The sequence below is a fragment of the Ciona robusta genome, unplaced genomic scaffold (genome assembly GCF_009617815.1).
Source record: "Ciona robusta unplaced genomic scaffold, ASM961781v2 AP042749.1".
In the NCBI taxonomy this organism is placed as follows: Eukaryota; Metazoa; Chordata; class Ascidiacea; order Phlebobranchia; family Cionidae; genus Ciona; species Ciona robusta.
The window spans coordinates 192,615-209,282 of NW_028323128.1; the positions used below are offsets into that span (position 1 = coordinate 192,615).

At 35.0% G+C, this 16,668-nt stretch overlaps 2 protein-coding genes across 5 annotated transcripts in view; both read left to right on the forward strand.

Moving 5' to 3' along the window:
• LOC149723491 (uncharacterized) overlaps positions 1-2,750 on the forward strand; it is a 17,177-nt gene extending 14,427 nt beyond the window's left edge. For 2 of the 3 annotated variants that reach the window (XM_089893591.1, XM_089893592.1), the window contains 5 exons: positions 4-250; positions 468-631; positions 833-1,010; positions 1,174-1,297; positions 2,303-2,750. In XM_089893591.1, the coding sequence (XP_089749717.1) occupies positions 4-250; positions 468-631; positions 833-1,010; positions 1,174-1,297; positions 2,303-2,600 (1,011 nt within the window). In that variant the 3' untranslated portion in view covers positions 2,601-2,750. Of the gene's footprint in view, positions 1-3; positions 251-467; positions 632-832; positions 1,011-1,173; positions 1,298-1,521; positions 1,633-2,302 lie in introns of all 3 variants that reach the window. The other variant, XR_016386941.1, reaches the window with a different exon arrangement.
• A 6,027-nt stretch (positions 2,751-8,777) lies between these two features.
• Positions 8,778-16,333, forward strand: LOC149723492 (uncharacterized). 2 transcript variants are annotated; one of them, XM_089893615.1, is made up of 9 exons: positions 8,778-8,914; positions 9,542-9,861; positions 10,417-10,506; positions 10,681-10,786; positions 11,098-11,291; positions 11,765-11,825; positions 12,015-12,133; positions 13,752-13,863; positions 15,406-16,333. In XM_089893615.1, the coding sequence occupies exons 2-9, from the start codon at positions 9,556-9,558 to the stop codon at positions 15,531-15,533; spliced, it is 1,116 nt and encodes a 371-aa protein (XP_089749741.1). In that variant the 5' UTR covers positions 8,778-8,914; positions 9,542-9,555; the 3' UTR covers positions 15,534-16,333. The 2 variants fall into 2 exon arrangements, with proteins under 2 accessions (XP_089749741.1, XP_089749742.1); XM_089893616.1 differs by lacking the exon at positions 8,778-8,914 and adding an exon at positions 9,158-9,356.
• The last annotated feature ends 335 nt before the right edge of the window (positions 16,334-16,668 follow it).

A 16,668-nucleotide genomic window follows, 5' to 3' on the forward strand; every position in this document is an offset into this window, starting at 1 on the left:
CAGTCTATACCAACTTCAACTTGTGAACTTCCACACCATGTTAGACAGCTTTCAAATGAAATCACTCAACAACAGCGTTTACATGATAATTCATTTGAAAAGTCTGTAAAATTTCGTCATCAAACAAAAGCATCATATGATCCCATGAGTTCAAAACGGTCATCATATGATACAAATTACATGGAAGATCGTTGGAACCAATCCATCATAAATCCATCATCAATAGAAGACACTGAAACATATGTTCAAAGTAAGTCTTTCACTTAATAAGCAGTCACTAGATAGACATCAAAGTGCATGTGTGTGTAAAATTACTGTACTACTTATCATATCAATACATATATAAATTCAACCTAGCCTATTTCCAATTACCAGATACACCATGCAGAATGTGTATTGCTATGTTTGATACATCTTCACATTACTGAATTATAAGCTGATATGATTAGCATATGATTACAATGCAGACATGACCAGTGCTTTTGAAGAAAAAGTTGAGAAATTGAGTCCCCGTGGACGACGTGAAGCACTCATGGAACAGAAATTTGCTCTGGAAAAAGAACAAATTCGTTTGCAACAAATGCTCTCTGAACAAGAAAAAATATTAAGACTTAGACAAAGTGAATTAAAGGTGAGTGAATGATGTTGTACAACACTTGATGGAAAGTTTAATTCATGTTTGTTTGCAACTTTTTCAATTATCTATACCTTGTTATTGCTCATTCATTTAATAACCATGCATGATTCATGCCCAAACTATATGCCCACCATGATTGCTACGTTCAGAATAAAAATGCTTTGCCTTAATTTGCTACTTGGTTGCCAATTACAGAAAACACACAATGAATATTCAACCAAGAACCGATTATTTAACAACACGAGTTCCAATGTATCCCCATCAGCAACATATGATGGTAGTACAGATGTTTACAACATACGGAGGAATGATGAGATGCCACCACCAGTTATAACACCTGTGATACCAATGTATAACAAGTCACTTAACAAAAGTACGCGAAACCAAAATATTAGTTATTTTAGTTGTTCGGAATGAAAGCAATAATTCAATATATAATCAGTTGCAAAAGTAAATATATATTTGCAAAAATCTTTGCCAAGAAAACAATTGTGAATCACACCAGTGCATGACAATGTTGTATTAATGTGTTAAAGGTTCATTAAACATGTCAGAGTATGACATAAGTTCTCGTGGACCAGATCACATGTATCATCATCATCATGATTACTCAAGTTCAAAGAAATCACCCCATGAAAAATCATGGTCGGGCAGTAACAGGTAATCACTTTAATCATTTATATGTAATGTATGTAATCATATGATTGTAACTTACTTTATCCTCACATGAAACAACAGTTGTTATAATACGGATGTTCATACACCTCGTGCCAGCTGACGAGTTACCATGTATGTTACTTTGTGGGTTAGGGACGGGCGCCCTAACCGTTTTGCCACCGCGCTAGCGTATATAAATCATCTGTGCAGCTAATCTTCACATTTAGGGAGATGTAACCAGGGACCAGTACATATTTTCTTTTAATAATAAAACCGGGGCTTGCCGTAGTGGTTAGCGAGAGGTCAGGAGTTCAAGGCTCGTCGATGCTACAATGTGGGTATGTGCTATTGGGCAAAATATTTAACCTGTAATTCTTCCAACTCATATTGGTTTTATATAAATTCTCAGCCTTAGAAACTGGCATATGTTGTCAGCGGTTATTCGATGAAAAGGGCATACAAAACAAAAAATCAAAATTTGTGTTAATAGAAATGCTCAAATGTTATCTAAAGTTACCACCATAGTTTAAAACAATGAAATAGCTTCTGAAAAAATGAGCGTTAAAATTGCAATTCCAACCATTGGAGTAAAAAGGCCGCGCGATAATGCATAAGATTTCCTATATGGAAATGTGTAACTTTGACTGTTTCTAGTTTCTCAACTACTAAAGAAAATTTTGCTTTGAATTTAGAAGAAGCATTCATTATACCAAATTTAAAATTTAAATTTTATTGAGTACTGACTAGTTTAGAAACTAAAAACAGTCAAAGTTGAGTGACACTTTTTCTTATGGGGACAAGGAAAGATCTCATTACCATTAAAGTTCTTGTCGCCTACCTTTGAAAAAGTGACAGGCTCCAAAGACTAATGAGGCCAATGTGGCAGCACCCGACTGAACTGAGTGTTGGGTAATAGACCAATCCTTACGCAACCTCCCCCATATAGGCTACGCAACCTCCCCCATATAGAATAGAATACGTGTGCAACATATATATATATATTCCCAGGTATACCCACACACCAAGAATTCACCATTCCTCGCTGCATAGATATCCAAACATGTCTCTCACTAACGAAAGTACCCGTCATCTTAGCAACACAGAAGACACAAATTCTCGTTCTCAAGTTACAATGAACAACTTGAGTATGTTAAGTGACTTAGTCGACACTGTTGATCTATCACCACCTAGCGGTAATGTTTTAAAATGGGGAGTACTACGTGAAAAACCAGACACCCCTCTGATCTCAACCACCTTTGACGCTGATGATTCAGAATTGCTTGATGATATATTTTTTATTAAATAAGCGTAAAACTTTTTTTTCTATTATGAAATCCAGAAACAAAAAAATAAAACGGTTCCACGCATATGGTCTTTAGTCAAATTCTCATAGTCAATACTTTAAGTTGTTATTGTAGATATTTCTGGTATAAAATAAACAAAACATTTGATCATGTTTAAATGTATCTTTGATTGATCATTAATGGCAAAGTTAGGAACACCAGTATGATGTGGGGTTAAATCATATGAAAGAAAATATTTATGTTACCAACTCGCTGGAAATAGTTGCTATGGTGACGTAACAATATAAAAACGTTGTTATACATGACGTTATTGCTTGTAAAGGTCGACTCTGCAACCACTGTGTTTAAGCGAATAGCGATCACCGCGTCATTTTGCATGGTCTTCGGTTTATGCGCGTATCAACATCGAGGTGCTTATTTTTAGCGAAATATTGCTTAATTAGGTTTATAATATATTCATTTATTCATAATACAATTTCTAATACTTTATGACCAACTTGAAACTGTAGAAAAATAATAAGGGTGGGGGAAGATGGGACATTTTATCATACGAGACTTTTTTTAATGTTGTTTTTACGGACCCCCATTTAATGATAATCAGGAAAATAAGGTTACAGAATTATTCGACAGTATTATCACGACTTTATAAAACGCCCGTCATAGCTGATTACTGTTTTTAAATATTTAAATATTAAATTTAGAGTCCCATCTTCCCCACATTGTAGTTTTGTATGTTTTCATTGCCAAACTTTTAAAGATTTGCTTTTAATTTAGCAATTTATACCTCAGGGGTTATTCAACTATAAGATACTGATATAATAAAAAGATAATATTTTAAAAATATATTCGAAGTTTGGTCATTTGCACTTGGTGATAATTTATGATAAGTGGCTTGTGCCAAAAACAGAGTAGTAATACCCAATTTGTAGCAAAAATAAAAACTTTATCAATGTACGGTTATAGCGATTTATAGCGGGCAAATCACCCTACAACAATTGATCCAACCCAGTGGTCAATAGTTGGGTTGTCCAAATTATCAGCCGCACATGAAAAATCCGCAAAACAAGTAACACATACTTAGACTACACCGACGTTGGCCTACACACGAGGTGTACAAAACAAAACACCCGTGTGATAACGACTTTTTCGGCCACGCAAGGATAATGTTAAATTCGTATTTTTTTTCAAAAAAAAACAAAAAAAATACGCATGAATTATTCCCTAATTACGAAGCCAGTTCGGCGGATCGACGCCACTTTTGATCGCTATAACCGTACAGACATGGTTTACAGTTTTCGTAGAAAACTTCTGTAATAAACACCATTACATCTATTTCTCCTTTTTTCTTAAGATTTTCCAAAAGACACTTTGCTTGGTATGGGACAAAGTTATTTACCCTTTTTCTTATGTAAGTTAAATTTCAACTCCATAAAAATATTTGCCACATCTACAGCACTAGTATTTTGCCTTTCCATCTTAAGCATATTCTTAATAAAATACTCCAACTCTCCGTGCATAAATATGAGATAGAGTTCTTGGGCTGGTTCTATGTCCTTGGGCCCCAATAACACATACGTAGCAACGACGAGCCTACAACGAACTGCCCAATGACCCCAAAACTATGAGGAGACGGACACCACTAAAAGGAGGGAAAATACCGTTACTAAAAGGAGGGAAGGAAGCAAAATGGAGGGACGGGGGAAACTATAATTCCTTTGCTTAAACCCTATGGGCAGAGGGACAGAGGAAAACTATATATTTTACCCAAAATAAGTGGAGGGACGGTAAGGAAATGGTGGAGGGACTCAGGGAAACTGGTGGAGGGCGGAGGGAAACTATTTTTTACCTCAAATAAGTGGAGGGACGGTAAGGAAACTAGTGGAGGGACGGAGGGAAACTATTTTTTACCTTAAATAAGTGGAGGGACGGTAGGGAAATGGTGAATTTTCCAGCGTGCCGGGCGGCGAAGTAATCGGCCAGCCCTGCTGGTACGAACGGGTATATCGGGAATGATGGGCTCGGTCGGTGAAGATTGCTATGGAAGAATGGGTAAAGGGTGGGCGTATGTGTCCTTGGGCAAGACACTTAACGGCAATTGCTCCAACCCAGTGGTCACTAATGAGTTGTCTAAATTAACAGCAATATATAAAAAAAATCCCAAAAAAATAATTACCCACAAAGTAACATACATGGTAACTCGTAAGCTGGCATGATTAAACCCGTGTTATAACGACTGGCGTTTTCCGGCCACGCGAGGATAAAGTAAGTTCATTCATTCATTCATTCATTCATTCATTCATTTATTCATTCATTCATTCAAAGGTGAAGGACTAGGGGTCGTGTTTGGATCTGCATTAAAAGATCCGACATCAGGGTTCATGGTAAAAATGTCGTTTTCACCTTCCACTCTGCAAACTGGACTACCAGCATTGTCGAGACTGTCCGTTATATCCAATAGAGTATTTGCAGGTTTTAAGCGGTCTATGGAAACAGTAGTGACTCGTGTGCCAAAATCAATCGTGAAGTATGTCTTCGCGCGTCCAACAACTCGGAAAGGACCTTCGTAAGGACGTTCCAGTGCCCTTTTGAGACGATCTATACCCGAACAAACACATGCGAGCAGGACCAGAGGTTGGGATCTATGTATGACGGGTTGCGCAGTAGAGGTCGCGCGAGAGTCGGGCGATGTTTGTTCATACGATTTTGCAAATCGGCAAGAAACGAACGCTGGTCCAAATTGAGTCTGGTTTCTCAAAGAACTGTCCTGGTAAACGAAGAGTCGTACCGTACACCAACTCGGCACATGAACATTTAAATCTTGCTTATATGCAGACCGTAAACCGAGCATGACCCAAGGAAGGTTGCCTAACCAACCATTTTCGTTGGTTTGAGCCATAATAGATGCTTTTAATGAACGGAAAAAACGTTCCGCCATACCGTAAAACATGGGATGAAAACTGGTGGTAAAAATTAGTTTGGCCCCCAGAAATTTGGCCAAGTCGGACCAGGTAGCCGAGGTGAACTGTGCGCCTCGGTCAGTCGGTATTTGTGCAGGCGCACAGTTCACAAATGTATGGCGACCGACCTTCGATTGTTGGCATGATAGACATGCCTTAGAGTTTCTAATCAGACATGGGATTCAGACATGGGATTGACGTTTATCGCGGCGACTTCGAACCTTTTTCACTTGTGTCTGTGTAAAATAATACGATCCACAGTAAAGATATGGTGTCCGTTAGTCCGTATATGCTCACATTAATTGTTTTTTCAATACTCTGCCTCGTTGGTTACTACTTTGGAGTATACCTGTAAATACGCAAAACAATTGCTCTCAAAATATTTCTCAAGTCTCACCAGAGATACATCATAGAAATCATTGAATGCGTCGGTAATAATGAAATGATGTATTTGGCTTGTTATTTTGTTAAAAAAGTGCGTTGATGCAAAGGACCATGTCGCAAGTTCATTCGCGTATTAGGTGGGGTTTATTCTGGGAAAAAATATTCTAGGAAATTTCGTGACGTCATCACACTTGCATCATTACATTTTATGTTATCCTAATTTAATAGTGTAAGGTGCTACAATTTCCAGAACGCACCTCTGCCTCCTACCATTAACCGGGATTAGCACCGTTGGACCTCTCCTCGTTAAGATAATTACCTGTTCCTGATAGCCAGAACCACCTTTTCCTCACAGACCCGGCGACGTGGCACAAAAATAGTTTCCCTCCGTCCCTCCACCATTTCCCTACCGTCCCTCCACTTATTTGGGGTAAAAATAGTTTCCCTCTGTCCCTCCGCCTATTAGGGTTTAAGCGAAGGAATTATAGTTTCCCTCCGTCCCTCCATTTTGCTTCCTTCCCTCCTTTTAGTAATGGTATTTTCCCTCCTTCCCTCCCTTCCCTCCTTTTAGTACTCAGTTTCCCTCCGTCCCTCCTTTTAGTGTTGTCCTGAAGACGCGCGTGGTGCACGGCACGTGACACGCAGCATAGTCAGACTATATCGACAAAGAACACGCGAAAACGTTAAACAAGTGTAAGAAACGAGTTGTTTGTAAATAAAATAGTGATAAGAAATACAATCAAAATTAAACTAGCAAAAGTACAACTTTTACGTGAAGTGAAAAACAAAAACAGTGTGGGTGTCAATAAAATAATAATGTTACTCACACGACATTACACTACTATATAGTACAATGGGGGAATATGGGACACTTAAGCACATATTGCCAAATATTTCCAAAATCAAAATAGATGACGGTTTTCGAGTAATACCACGAATTAGTACTATCATTCCTTTATTAATTGACACCAATTTAATAAAATATAATAAAACACACAAAGAGTTATTTAGCAATCCACACAACAGGTGAAATTTTCCAAATTCGAAAACACACAGGATAAGATGGGACAGTTTAAAATCATTGTTAATTTTGATTATTAAGTGTATTTATAAATAGGAATATACGTAAATAACACGAAATAATACTGTACGCTTTGAAAACAGGTCTAAACATTCTTTTTCTTGCCCTACTGTTATAGTTTTTAACATGTTACCTATACGTTATATTATTGCATAACAATTGGTATTGAAAGACAATGAGTAATGTTCGAACTTCAATGGATAAATATTGTATCCTACAAATGTATTTGAACTTGTAATAACAGAAAAATAATAATAACTATTGATAAAGTTTTTATTTTTGCCACAAATTGGGTATTACTACTCTGTTTTCGGCACAAGCCACTTCTCATAAATTATAACCAAGTGCAAATGACCAAACTTCGAATATATTTTCAAAATATTATCTTTTTATTATATCAGTATCTTATAGTTGAATAACCCCTAAGGTATAAATTACTAAATTAAAATCAAGTTTTTCAAAGTTCGGCAATGAAATATTCAATGAAAATGAAATATTCAATGTTTGGCAATAAAATATTCAAGGTTGTTTTATGAAGTTATGAAACTAGTTTAATCGTTCGCACACGCAAACTAAAAAAAATCATCGGCTTTACTATGATTTAGCAAGCATTAAAAGATAGCACCTTACTATTTTGCATTTTTTACCTGTTCAAAGTATACTGTTTCTATTTTACATATTTTTTTAATATTTAAAAACAGTAATCAGCTTTGACGAGCGTTTTTATAAAGTCGTGATAATACTGTCGAATAATTCTGTAACCTTATTTTCCTGATTATTATTAAATTGGGGTCCGTAAAAAGAAAATTAAAAAAAAGTCTCGTCTGTGTCCCATCTTCCCCCACCCTACTATACAAAGATGCATTTTTGTCGAACTGCTGAGTGACGTCACAAAATATGTGACGTCACGAAAAATATGACGTCATGAAAAATATGTTACGTCACGAAAATATGTGACGTTACGAAAAATATGACGTCATGCTTCGAATATGTTATAGCGCTACTAACACCTACAGGAACCATAGCGACGCCAACAGTATACAGGTGGTAGAATATGTTTTGTAATATTTTTCACCGGAATTTTTTTAGTCGGTACGTAATTATTAGGGCTCGTATTGTATTTGTTCCGAGCTACTGAATGCGCAATAGCGCCCTGAACAAATATATTAATCAGAACGAATATATCATTCTATTTTTTTCATTCATTCATCACGACACCGGGCACTATGGCACTTGCACCATGGCGCTACTGCGCCTGCCCAGTAAGTGGAAACAAACGCAATACGAGCTCTAATAAATACGTATCGTTTTAAGGTGCATGTTGGCGACGCTATAATTTCAGTGTTACGTAGCGATATAACACATTCAAAGCTGGATGGGTAAAAAAATCCATAAATATGTTTTTTTTATGACGAATATTAATAATCTTTAAATTTTATTTTAGAATCGGTACCGCTGAGGTCTAGTTAGTAAGACTACAGTGCCCAAATTTTATGTTAGTATCACGCGTAGAAGGTATTAAAAGTTGCCGCTATAATTTTTGTACTGTAGTATCACCTTGGTTCACCAGCAGCCAGCACAGTAAATTATAAGTAAAGTGTGCCTATATTAAACCAGCATACACTTTTTCAAGGCTACAAATAAAATACCAAATCAGTTCTGATGACTTTAAATCATCAACTAAAGTTTTAATGTGTAAACATTTTGTCTGGAACGTTTTCAATGGAGGGTCGTATTAAATTTGGACCGGGTGGTCATTGTATTTGTTCCAAGTAGCGTCTCGGCGCATGCACAATAGCGCCCGGTACAAATATACTAATCGGAACGAATATATTACGACACGGTTCAAATATATCAGTCAGAACGAAGTGCGTAATTAATACAAGGAGTGCAGGTAAGATTTGCTACAATATTTAAGTCAAGAATATATATTAACGTTAATTGCAAATACTTACCTGTTTGCATTTGAAGTTTAGTTTGTTTAAATCACTGACAAAACTTTAACCAAATTGACGTTGACGTCACACGTAAGGAAATTCTGTGACGAAAAGTACGGTTCATGTCCGTGACGTCACTCTCGCGCCAGATCTACCCACGTGACCTCAAGTAAACATCTCGCGCGAAAATTAAGAAGTTTACGGTCCTTGGAAATTTAATAGGCGTGATGTTTGTTGGTTCTGCAGCGGCTAATCTAGGCAACCACACTGTATCCAGTTCAGTGTTGTAACATGTAGAACAGACAAAAGTGCATTGTGGAAGTAATGGCGAATATATTAAATGTTTGTTTAAAGCTGTTTGTCAGTGGTTTCGGTGTTATGGACAGAGCAGCGAGCAAGGTTAAATCCGAGACCAAATTGTTATGACTGAAAATGTTTTGCATTGTTAATTTAGGTTGCAAAATTTAGTTTATTTTTTATAGTTGTATTTTGTTGCACTGTCAGTAAATCAATTATAAATATGTTTGTGAAATTCTTTATTATAAAAAATATGACATTTTCTCTATAATGTACTTTAATTTCAGGAATCTGCTGTACCATGGATGAAAGAGGTGATATATCACGCAATAGCATTTCCCTGAATGAGTGCCCTGGAATAGCTGAGAACAGAGATGATGAAATACAAAGCATTTACATTTCACCATCCATTAGAGATATTCATAGTTATCGATGCTCAAAATCCACTGCTGCTCAAAAAAACTATGGTAGAAAACATCCATGCGTATCACTCAACTGTGTGTGGGCCGTTAGCACAATGTTTTTAATAATTATTGTGTTCTGTGTTGGGGTTATAAAATATATTCAACTTTCTGAAGAAATGGAACAAATGAAAAAAGATTTTGTGGTAAACTTTGGGCGTGTTAATATGTGCCTGTTTATTTATTTTACTTATTAATTTCTTAGATTCGTCAAACTGTGTAGAATTTATTTTTATTTAGTAAAATGTTTGGTTTCAAAGCACCGTAGTTTCTCTTCATTAAAAGTTAACTCGAAAATGACCAAAAACTGTTGCTGTGTGTTGTGTTAATAGTATTATCGTGTCATAGTATGAACCTAATATGCTTGATACCAAACCCCAATACCTATAAAACCAATGTAATAATCATTATCCTACATATGTATTAATTAAAACATAACAATAATGATGGTTAGTACAGCTTGTAAATAGGAAAGACTACAAAAATCTGTTTATAATTTTGCTTCTACTATCAACGCTAACGATCTCGTCAGATCTTGGTGGGAATGAATTCCATCAAATACTGATGCAAAAACACCAAATAAAAAACCTACCCTATATTATATTATATAACATTTTGTTATTAAAATTTGTGTGTTAATATGACTCTAAATATAGAATAAACTAATTGTAATTGTTACATCATTCGTTTATTACTTTTAGTCTTTGCAATTGGAATTGGACACTGTACGCAACCCTGATGCATTAGAAATGGGTGATCATTCAAAACTTGTTGGTGACAAGACACCAGGGGTATGTGTGTTGTGTGTCGTGTGTGCGTAATGTAATTGAGTAGTTGATTCGAATGTATGTCATTACACAGTTGGAACCAAGTAAAGAAAACAGAAAAGTCTGAACGGTTACCATTGTAGATTGATTTTGACAATTCTGCTATGGTGGATAATAACTTTTATTAAATTCCTTCAGGCATCTGTACCTAATGGAAATTCTGATGTATTTGTAACACCTAGAGAAAGACGCGGTGTAACGGTTTCACCACGTGACAACCGTGCGGATTTGACACATAATTCAGGTAAGATTGTTTCAACCTGATGGAAGTTTACTACATGTGTACCAACATTTTGAGATTTAATATATATATTCGTTAAATTAATTAGGTTTCAGCAAACGATTTAAATTGTTTTTGTTTACACAAGTCTATTTTTTCAACAAGATTTTTATAAGTTTAAAAACTGTAGGTAATATTCAGTGTGAAAGGACCATTACAATATAGATTTGTTAGAATAGAAAATATCTTATCAACCAACAATTGAGTGAATCAGGTTTATTCCTATAAATGATCAAATATATTTCTGTTTGACAAAGAGAATCTTTTTTTAATAGGTTTGCATGGTATTGCTGGCAGGGATGGGCGAGATGGTAGAGATGGTGCCAGAGGTCAACAGGGTCCACCTGGCCCACTAGGCCCTCCTGGTCCAAGTGGTGCTTCAGTGCGTGGTCCATCGGGCCCCAGAGGACCACCGGGTTTTATTGGACCTGAAGGAAGACCCGGACCTCCTGGTTTACCTGGAAAAGATGTAAGACAAAAAATCGATTGTAACAAATTAAACCAAATGATTTCTTCACAAAAGAAACATATTGCTGTAATGTTTTCTTGTCAACTCCATTTTTACAATCCTTATTGATTCATGACTTTAATAATGTCATCACCCATTCATAAAACTGACAGATTTGTGAAAATGACAAATGTCTATCTATTGTTATATCTTTGAATAGTATTTGCATGTGGTCCAATAGAAAGCGACGTATTTGATTTAAAGATGTAAAATTTACACACCAGTACTTGCTTTGTATTGTTCAGCACTGGTAATTTCTATTTCTATATATGTCAAAAAATGTCTTCAAATAATTTGTAATAGGATTTACCCTGTAGGCAAACTTAAGTCTGAATACAAGGTTGCTAGGTTGGTCTTTGTAAACATATTCGTCAGTCGTTAAGTTTGTTTGCGGTTTCTTTAGTTTGCTGACGTCCAACAAAATTTCTTTTCAGCTCACTTCCTCAGTTTTGCATTTAGAAGGAGATCGATCGCCATCTGTACTTAGTGGAAGTGGTAAGTTGATTCTCTGTTTTATGAAAAATGGTTTAAATTAACTATCACACGCACCGTAAAAGTTTTTTCACTAGTTTGAAAGCACAAAATGAATGAGACACCGCAAGTTAATTTAACAGAAAAAGTTGAGAATTACTATAATAGTAATTTTACAACTACCAAAAACACAATTACCCTGAGATTTTTCAGATGGAGTTCTTAACCATTGGATTAAAAGTCAATGGAGTTCAGATGTTACATTCCGATATTTTCAACATAATGGATCCATCCAAGTTCAATCACCTGGTACTTACTACATTTATAGTCAGGTAATTTGTATTTTTAAGGTAATGAAATTTTGCATTTCTCCTGTATTTTCTGGGCAAACAAAACCCATTCAAAAATATATTTTTGGCTTGTTTCAAAAATTTTAGTATTTGTTTTAATATATATATATATAGTAAAGTGGGGTAATAAAAAGCAATGGGGTAGTTGGAGTAAGAAAGGACAACCCCCTTAGCCCGCTAAAAATCATTTTATCACAAACAGCTTTTATTGGTAAAAAGGACATTTATTTGGCTTATTTTATATCCTAACTGTCATTCTAGGTGGTGATTATTTTTTCTGTAAAACACGAATTACTAATTCAAACAAAAAATTGACAAAAAAAACGACCCCTGGAACCTCCCCTGAACGAGATAATCCTTTAAATAACAGATGCGAAAAAACAAACATTTACCCTGTTTTTAAGCACCAGCGGGCTAAATAATGAACGTGTGAGTCCCTATTATGACGTAAATAATCAACGTGTGAATTCCTACTATGACGTAACAAACAGTCTGCCTGTCTGAAGTAAATCCTGCGTAAATAATGACTTTATCACGCGTAGCATAGATTAATGTTGCTACCGCGGGCGAATGCAAATGGTGAATTAAAACTTAGGGTTGATTTACACACATTAATACGAGAACATGCGCAATGCGTGACTGTAAAAGATCAGGGCTGGTTTAAAACCGTATTTCCACTTGGCAACTTAAATGAACCTGGAGATACCGTTACATGTTGAGTGTGCACTGGTGTGGTTGAATGAAACACCAAAACGACTAAATCAAAGAAGGCCGGAGTAGTTGTCCCGAAGAATGTTTTAACAAAACATACAAGGCATATTATACCGCAGAGTTCAATGATTAAAAACTTCAAATTTTAAAGATATAATATTTGTCCTCTAAATCTAATAGTACATCCGTGCACGTCACAATTTCTACTTCATTAAGTGATTTTGTTGCTGACCCAGACTTTGGCGATACCTGCAGTTTTTTTAGTGACGCTGAGTAAAATTTTAGTGATGTTGTACTTACCGTCGCGACAGGCATTTCGCGTCGCGTAAGGTTGGACATCTGCGGTAGATTTTGGCAACAGTGGGGAACTTGAGAATAGTTGCGCCGAATCTCGGTTTTGCGACGCAGATACGCCGTTAAATTTAACGGTTATTGCTGCGACAAGAAAATGTCCATAACTTAAAAAACGGCTCAATCGCAGCTCTGCTTGGAGAGAGCAAATTCACACTAGTCTCGTTATCTTTTAGTAGCTTCACTTTTTTCATTTTTGATATTTTCCACCATCGCGTTCACGTTATAGCAACAGCATAAGGCTCGGCGCTTGACCCAGTTTTCAGCCAAGCGTCAAAAAAAAGAGACGCTCAGGCACGAGCTTTTGAGTTCGTGCTCTGCTCGGCACATTCTTAGTTAATTTTGCAACTTATAAAGCTTCATTTTTAGTCTAATAAATGTTATTTGTGGGTAAGCCTATATTTAAAAAACAGTAGTTAAGTGAAAATATGCATGTGATTTTTATTCAATAGTTTTTGTAAAAAAAACACAACAAGACTATTGAATGCTGTGTTTCAACTTACAAGTTAACAACAAATCAATTGCTGTTTTATTTCAGTTACTCACAGTTGATTCTTCAACTGATATTCTGAGCCATGAAGTGAAAATCAATGGAAATACTTTTCTGCGATGTGAGCGTATATCCCAACGCAGCACGTGCTTTACTTCGGGTAATATTATGTTAAATATCTGACAAACTTTTGGTATATTAATAATTGTGATCCTCCAAATAGAAAAAGAACATGGGTGTTATGATCATTTAATAATTTCAAATTAAAATTTATAAAAAAAGTATGCATTACTGTTAGGCATATGTTTTGTAAGTATTAAGTAATATTATAACAATCAGACACCGAGAATACCTAACTTTAAATTTTGTATTCTTACACAAATATCTGAAACAAAAAGTGTATTACAGGTTGGTCTTTATTCATTTCAAACTTATTTGCCAAACACCATACACTTCTATCTTCGTTTGAGTATTCTGATTTAATTATTGGTCATATTAAGTTTTATTGCTTTTAAATGCAAACATTGTAGGTAATATAAGTTAAGTGTTTGTGTTATGGTTGCCAATATGGCTTAATTACTTTATCATTAAACTCTTCATCACTCACACACATACACTGTAAATATTTGTTGGATAATATTGTGGGAACTAATTACTCTGAACATTTTGCATGCCCAGTTCCAACTGTTATTACAACACATATGGCTTTTACACAAATGTTTAAAGTTACATGTTTGACCAATAATAGCCTTTTATAGGGATGCACATGACAGAATGTCTAGGAATTCTAGGATATCCTAGAATACTTTATTTCTAATTTAGAATTTGAATCTAGAATTTCAAATCTTTTTTATTTATAAAGAAAAATAATTTTACCCACATAAATCAGTTTATTGACCCTTCAGTAGTAGCCTTGTTTGATCATGAGCTATGAAATGATAAAAAATTGTACGTTTGGGTAGTTTTTTTGTTGTAATAATCGTTTGCCAATTTTTTCCCATTTGACATTTTCGCACCATATGTTACGCATTAACATCACAGATCCTGTCTTTCCTGCGGGAACGGAGAGCTTCAATCTCCGCATAACGATGGTGCAAAAACCGCTAACCCGAAACATATAACAACCATTAAATAGACGTCGGAAAAGTTTTTTTTAAGCCTTACAAATAAAAGAATAATTTTTTTCAAATTTATTATTTTTGTAAAATTGTTAATGAACTTTATGTGATGATGTCACTGAACAGAATACCGAATGCTATAATTAGATTTGAACACGAAGGATTCAAGTCTTACGGGTTGAAAATTCTGTAATGTGCATCTCTAACTAATCATAGTTTTATTTATTTAAACAAAGTGTAACACAAACCGAAAATTGATATATGTTTAATGTTTGTGAATTTGATGTTTATTTATATCTATTATTATCGCTATCTGGACAAAACTTAATTTGTTCAAGAATTAAGTTAATCCGGATTCTTTTTTCTTTAACAAATTGAAATTCAATTATTTCCAGTCGTTGCTAAATTATTTACTTTGTTTTCTGTTTTATCATAAATTTTAAATATGATCTGTTTAGTGCTTATTGTTAAATTAAGGAATATTGTAAACCGATATATATATATATTATATTGTTATAAACATTGTTTGCAAGAATTATATTATACCAATATATTATAATTAAACATGTTTTTTTTATTACCAGGTGTTCGAAGAATGAATAAATATGACAATGTGTATTTGTCCACTAAGTATCCACAAACAACAGTTGATATGACACCGGATGTTTCGTTCTTTGGAATGGTTCAGTGGTCATCACACGATGAGCTGTGATTGGGTAAAACATCTGTGAACCCTACCAGTGATGAACACAAATATTTTCTACTGACTGTATTGTATTTTAAACACACTGCGGAAAATACCCAAGAGTTTATAACTCAAACTGTGCTTTTCTAACATCGTTTTTATAAAATGTGAGATTTTTTACAGTTTTATATTCTGCAGTTTTTGTTGGGCTTTAGGTTTAACTTCCATTGAGATAGAGAACGCTAGTAGTTTATCTCATTATCTGTAGAAATTCAAATAACCAAGGACAGTATTGTTACTACCCTCACACAGATAAATGTATTATATTTTATCTTCATAGTTCCTTATATGCTTGGACGAACGTACTATTAGATTGAGCGTTGCAGTCATACTTTTGTAATATTTCAGCCACTGTGACTTAAAAAAGTCAGCCAAATCATTTTTACTGCCGCTGTGTCAATTGACCAACAATCATTTAAATTAACTCTGTATCGTTTTACTGTTGATTTTTATAATCTATCTCTACTGCCAAAACATGTGAAATTAATTTAAAAAAATTGCTATAACTGCCATGTATCTGTTTTATTTAGATATTTTAAATTTCCATGTGTTTAAATTAACCTGCTTCTTCTGAACTCACTACCCCCTAAAATTAATTTGTTAGTTTATTCAATATTCCTTTTTTTGTATTTCTGAAATACTGTTATAACCAAACACTAAACAAAGAAATCAATTGCTGTTTATTGTTTTAATTGTGCCTTGTTACAACATCATTTAATTATCGTTTGTTCCATAACTTTGTACAAATTAAAATGTTTAGATCATCATTGTGACGATCCTAATTTCTGTGGCACAGAGGTTGCATTTGTGTCATTGGTCAAAATGCATAATGGCTATTGATCCCCTTACAGGTTTTTGTCGGCCATACATACTTCAGTAGGAGCCACAATGGTTACTACATAGCATAAAGGTTATTATGGATTTAAGGTTAGTCACTGCTACATTAGGGCATATGCGTCACTGGGCAAAACAATTGCCCCAACACCAAAGTTCTTACACTACTGATCCAAATTGTCAGCCATACACAAAATAAACAACTACTCTGTGAACTCTCGTTGTCTGTCATTAACATGTTATGTCTGTCACAGACACATTCTGTTCA

What these genes read in the sequence shown, in the direction of transcription:
- LOC149723492 (XM_089893615.1), top strand. Translation starts at nt 9,556, where the DNA reads ATGGATGAAAGAGGTGATATATCACGCAATAGCATTTCCCTGAATGAG. An exon ending in CTGGTTTACCTGGAAAAGAT is followed by an intron (nt 11,292 to 11,764) that starts GTAAGACAAAAA and finishes ATTTCTTTTCAG; the next exon opens with CTCACTTCCTCAGTTTTGCA. An exon ending in CAGCACGTGCTTTACTTCGG is followed by an intron (nt 13,864 to 15,405) that starts GTAATATTATGT and finishes TTTTATTACCAG; the next exon opens with GTGTTCGAAGAATGAATAAA.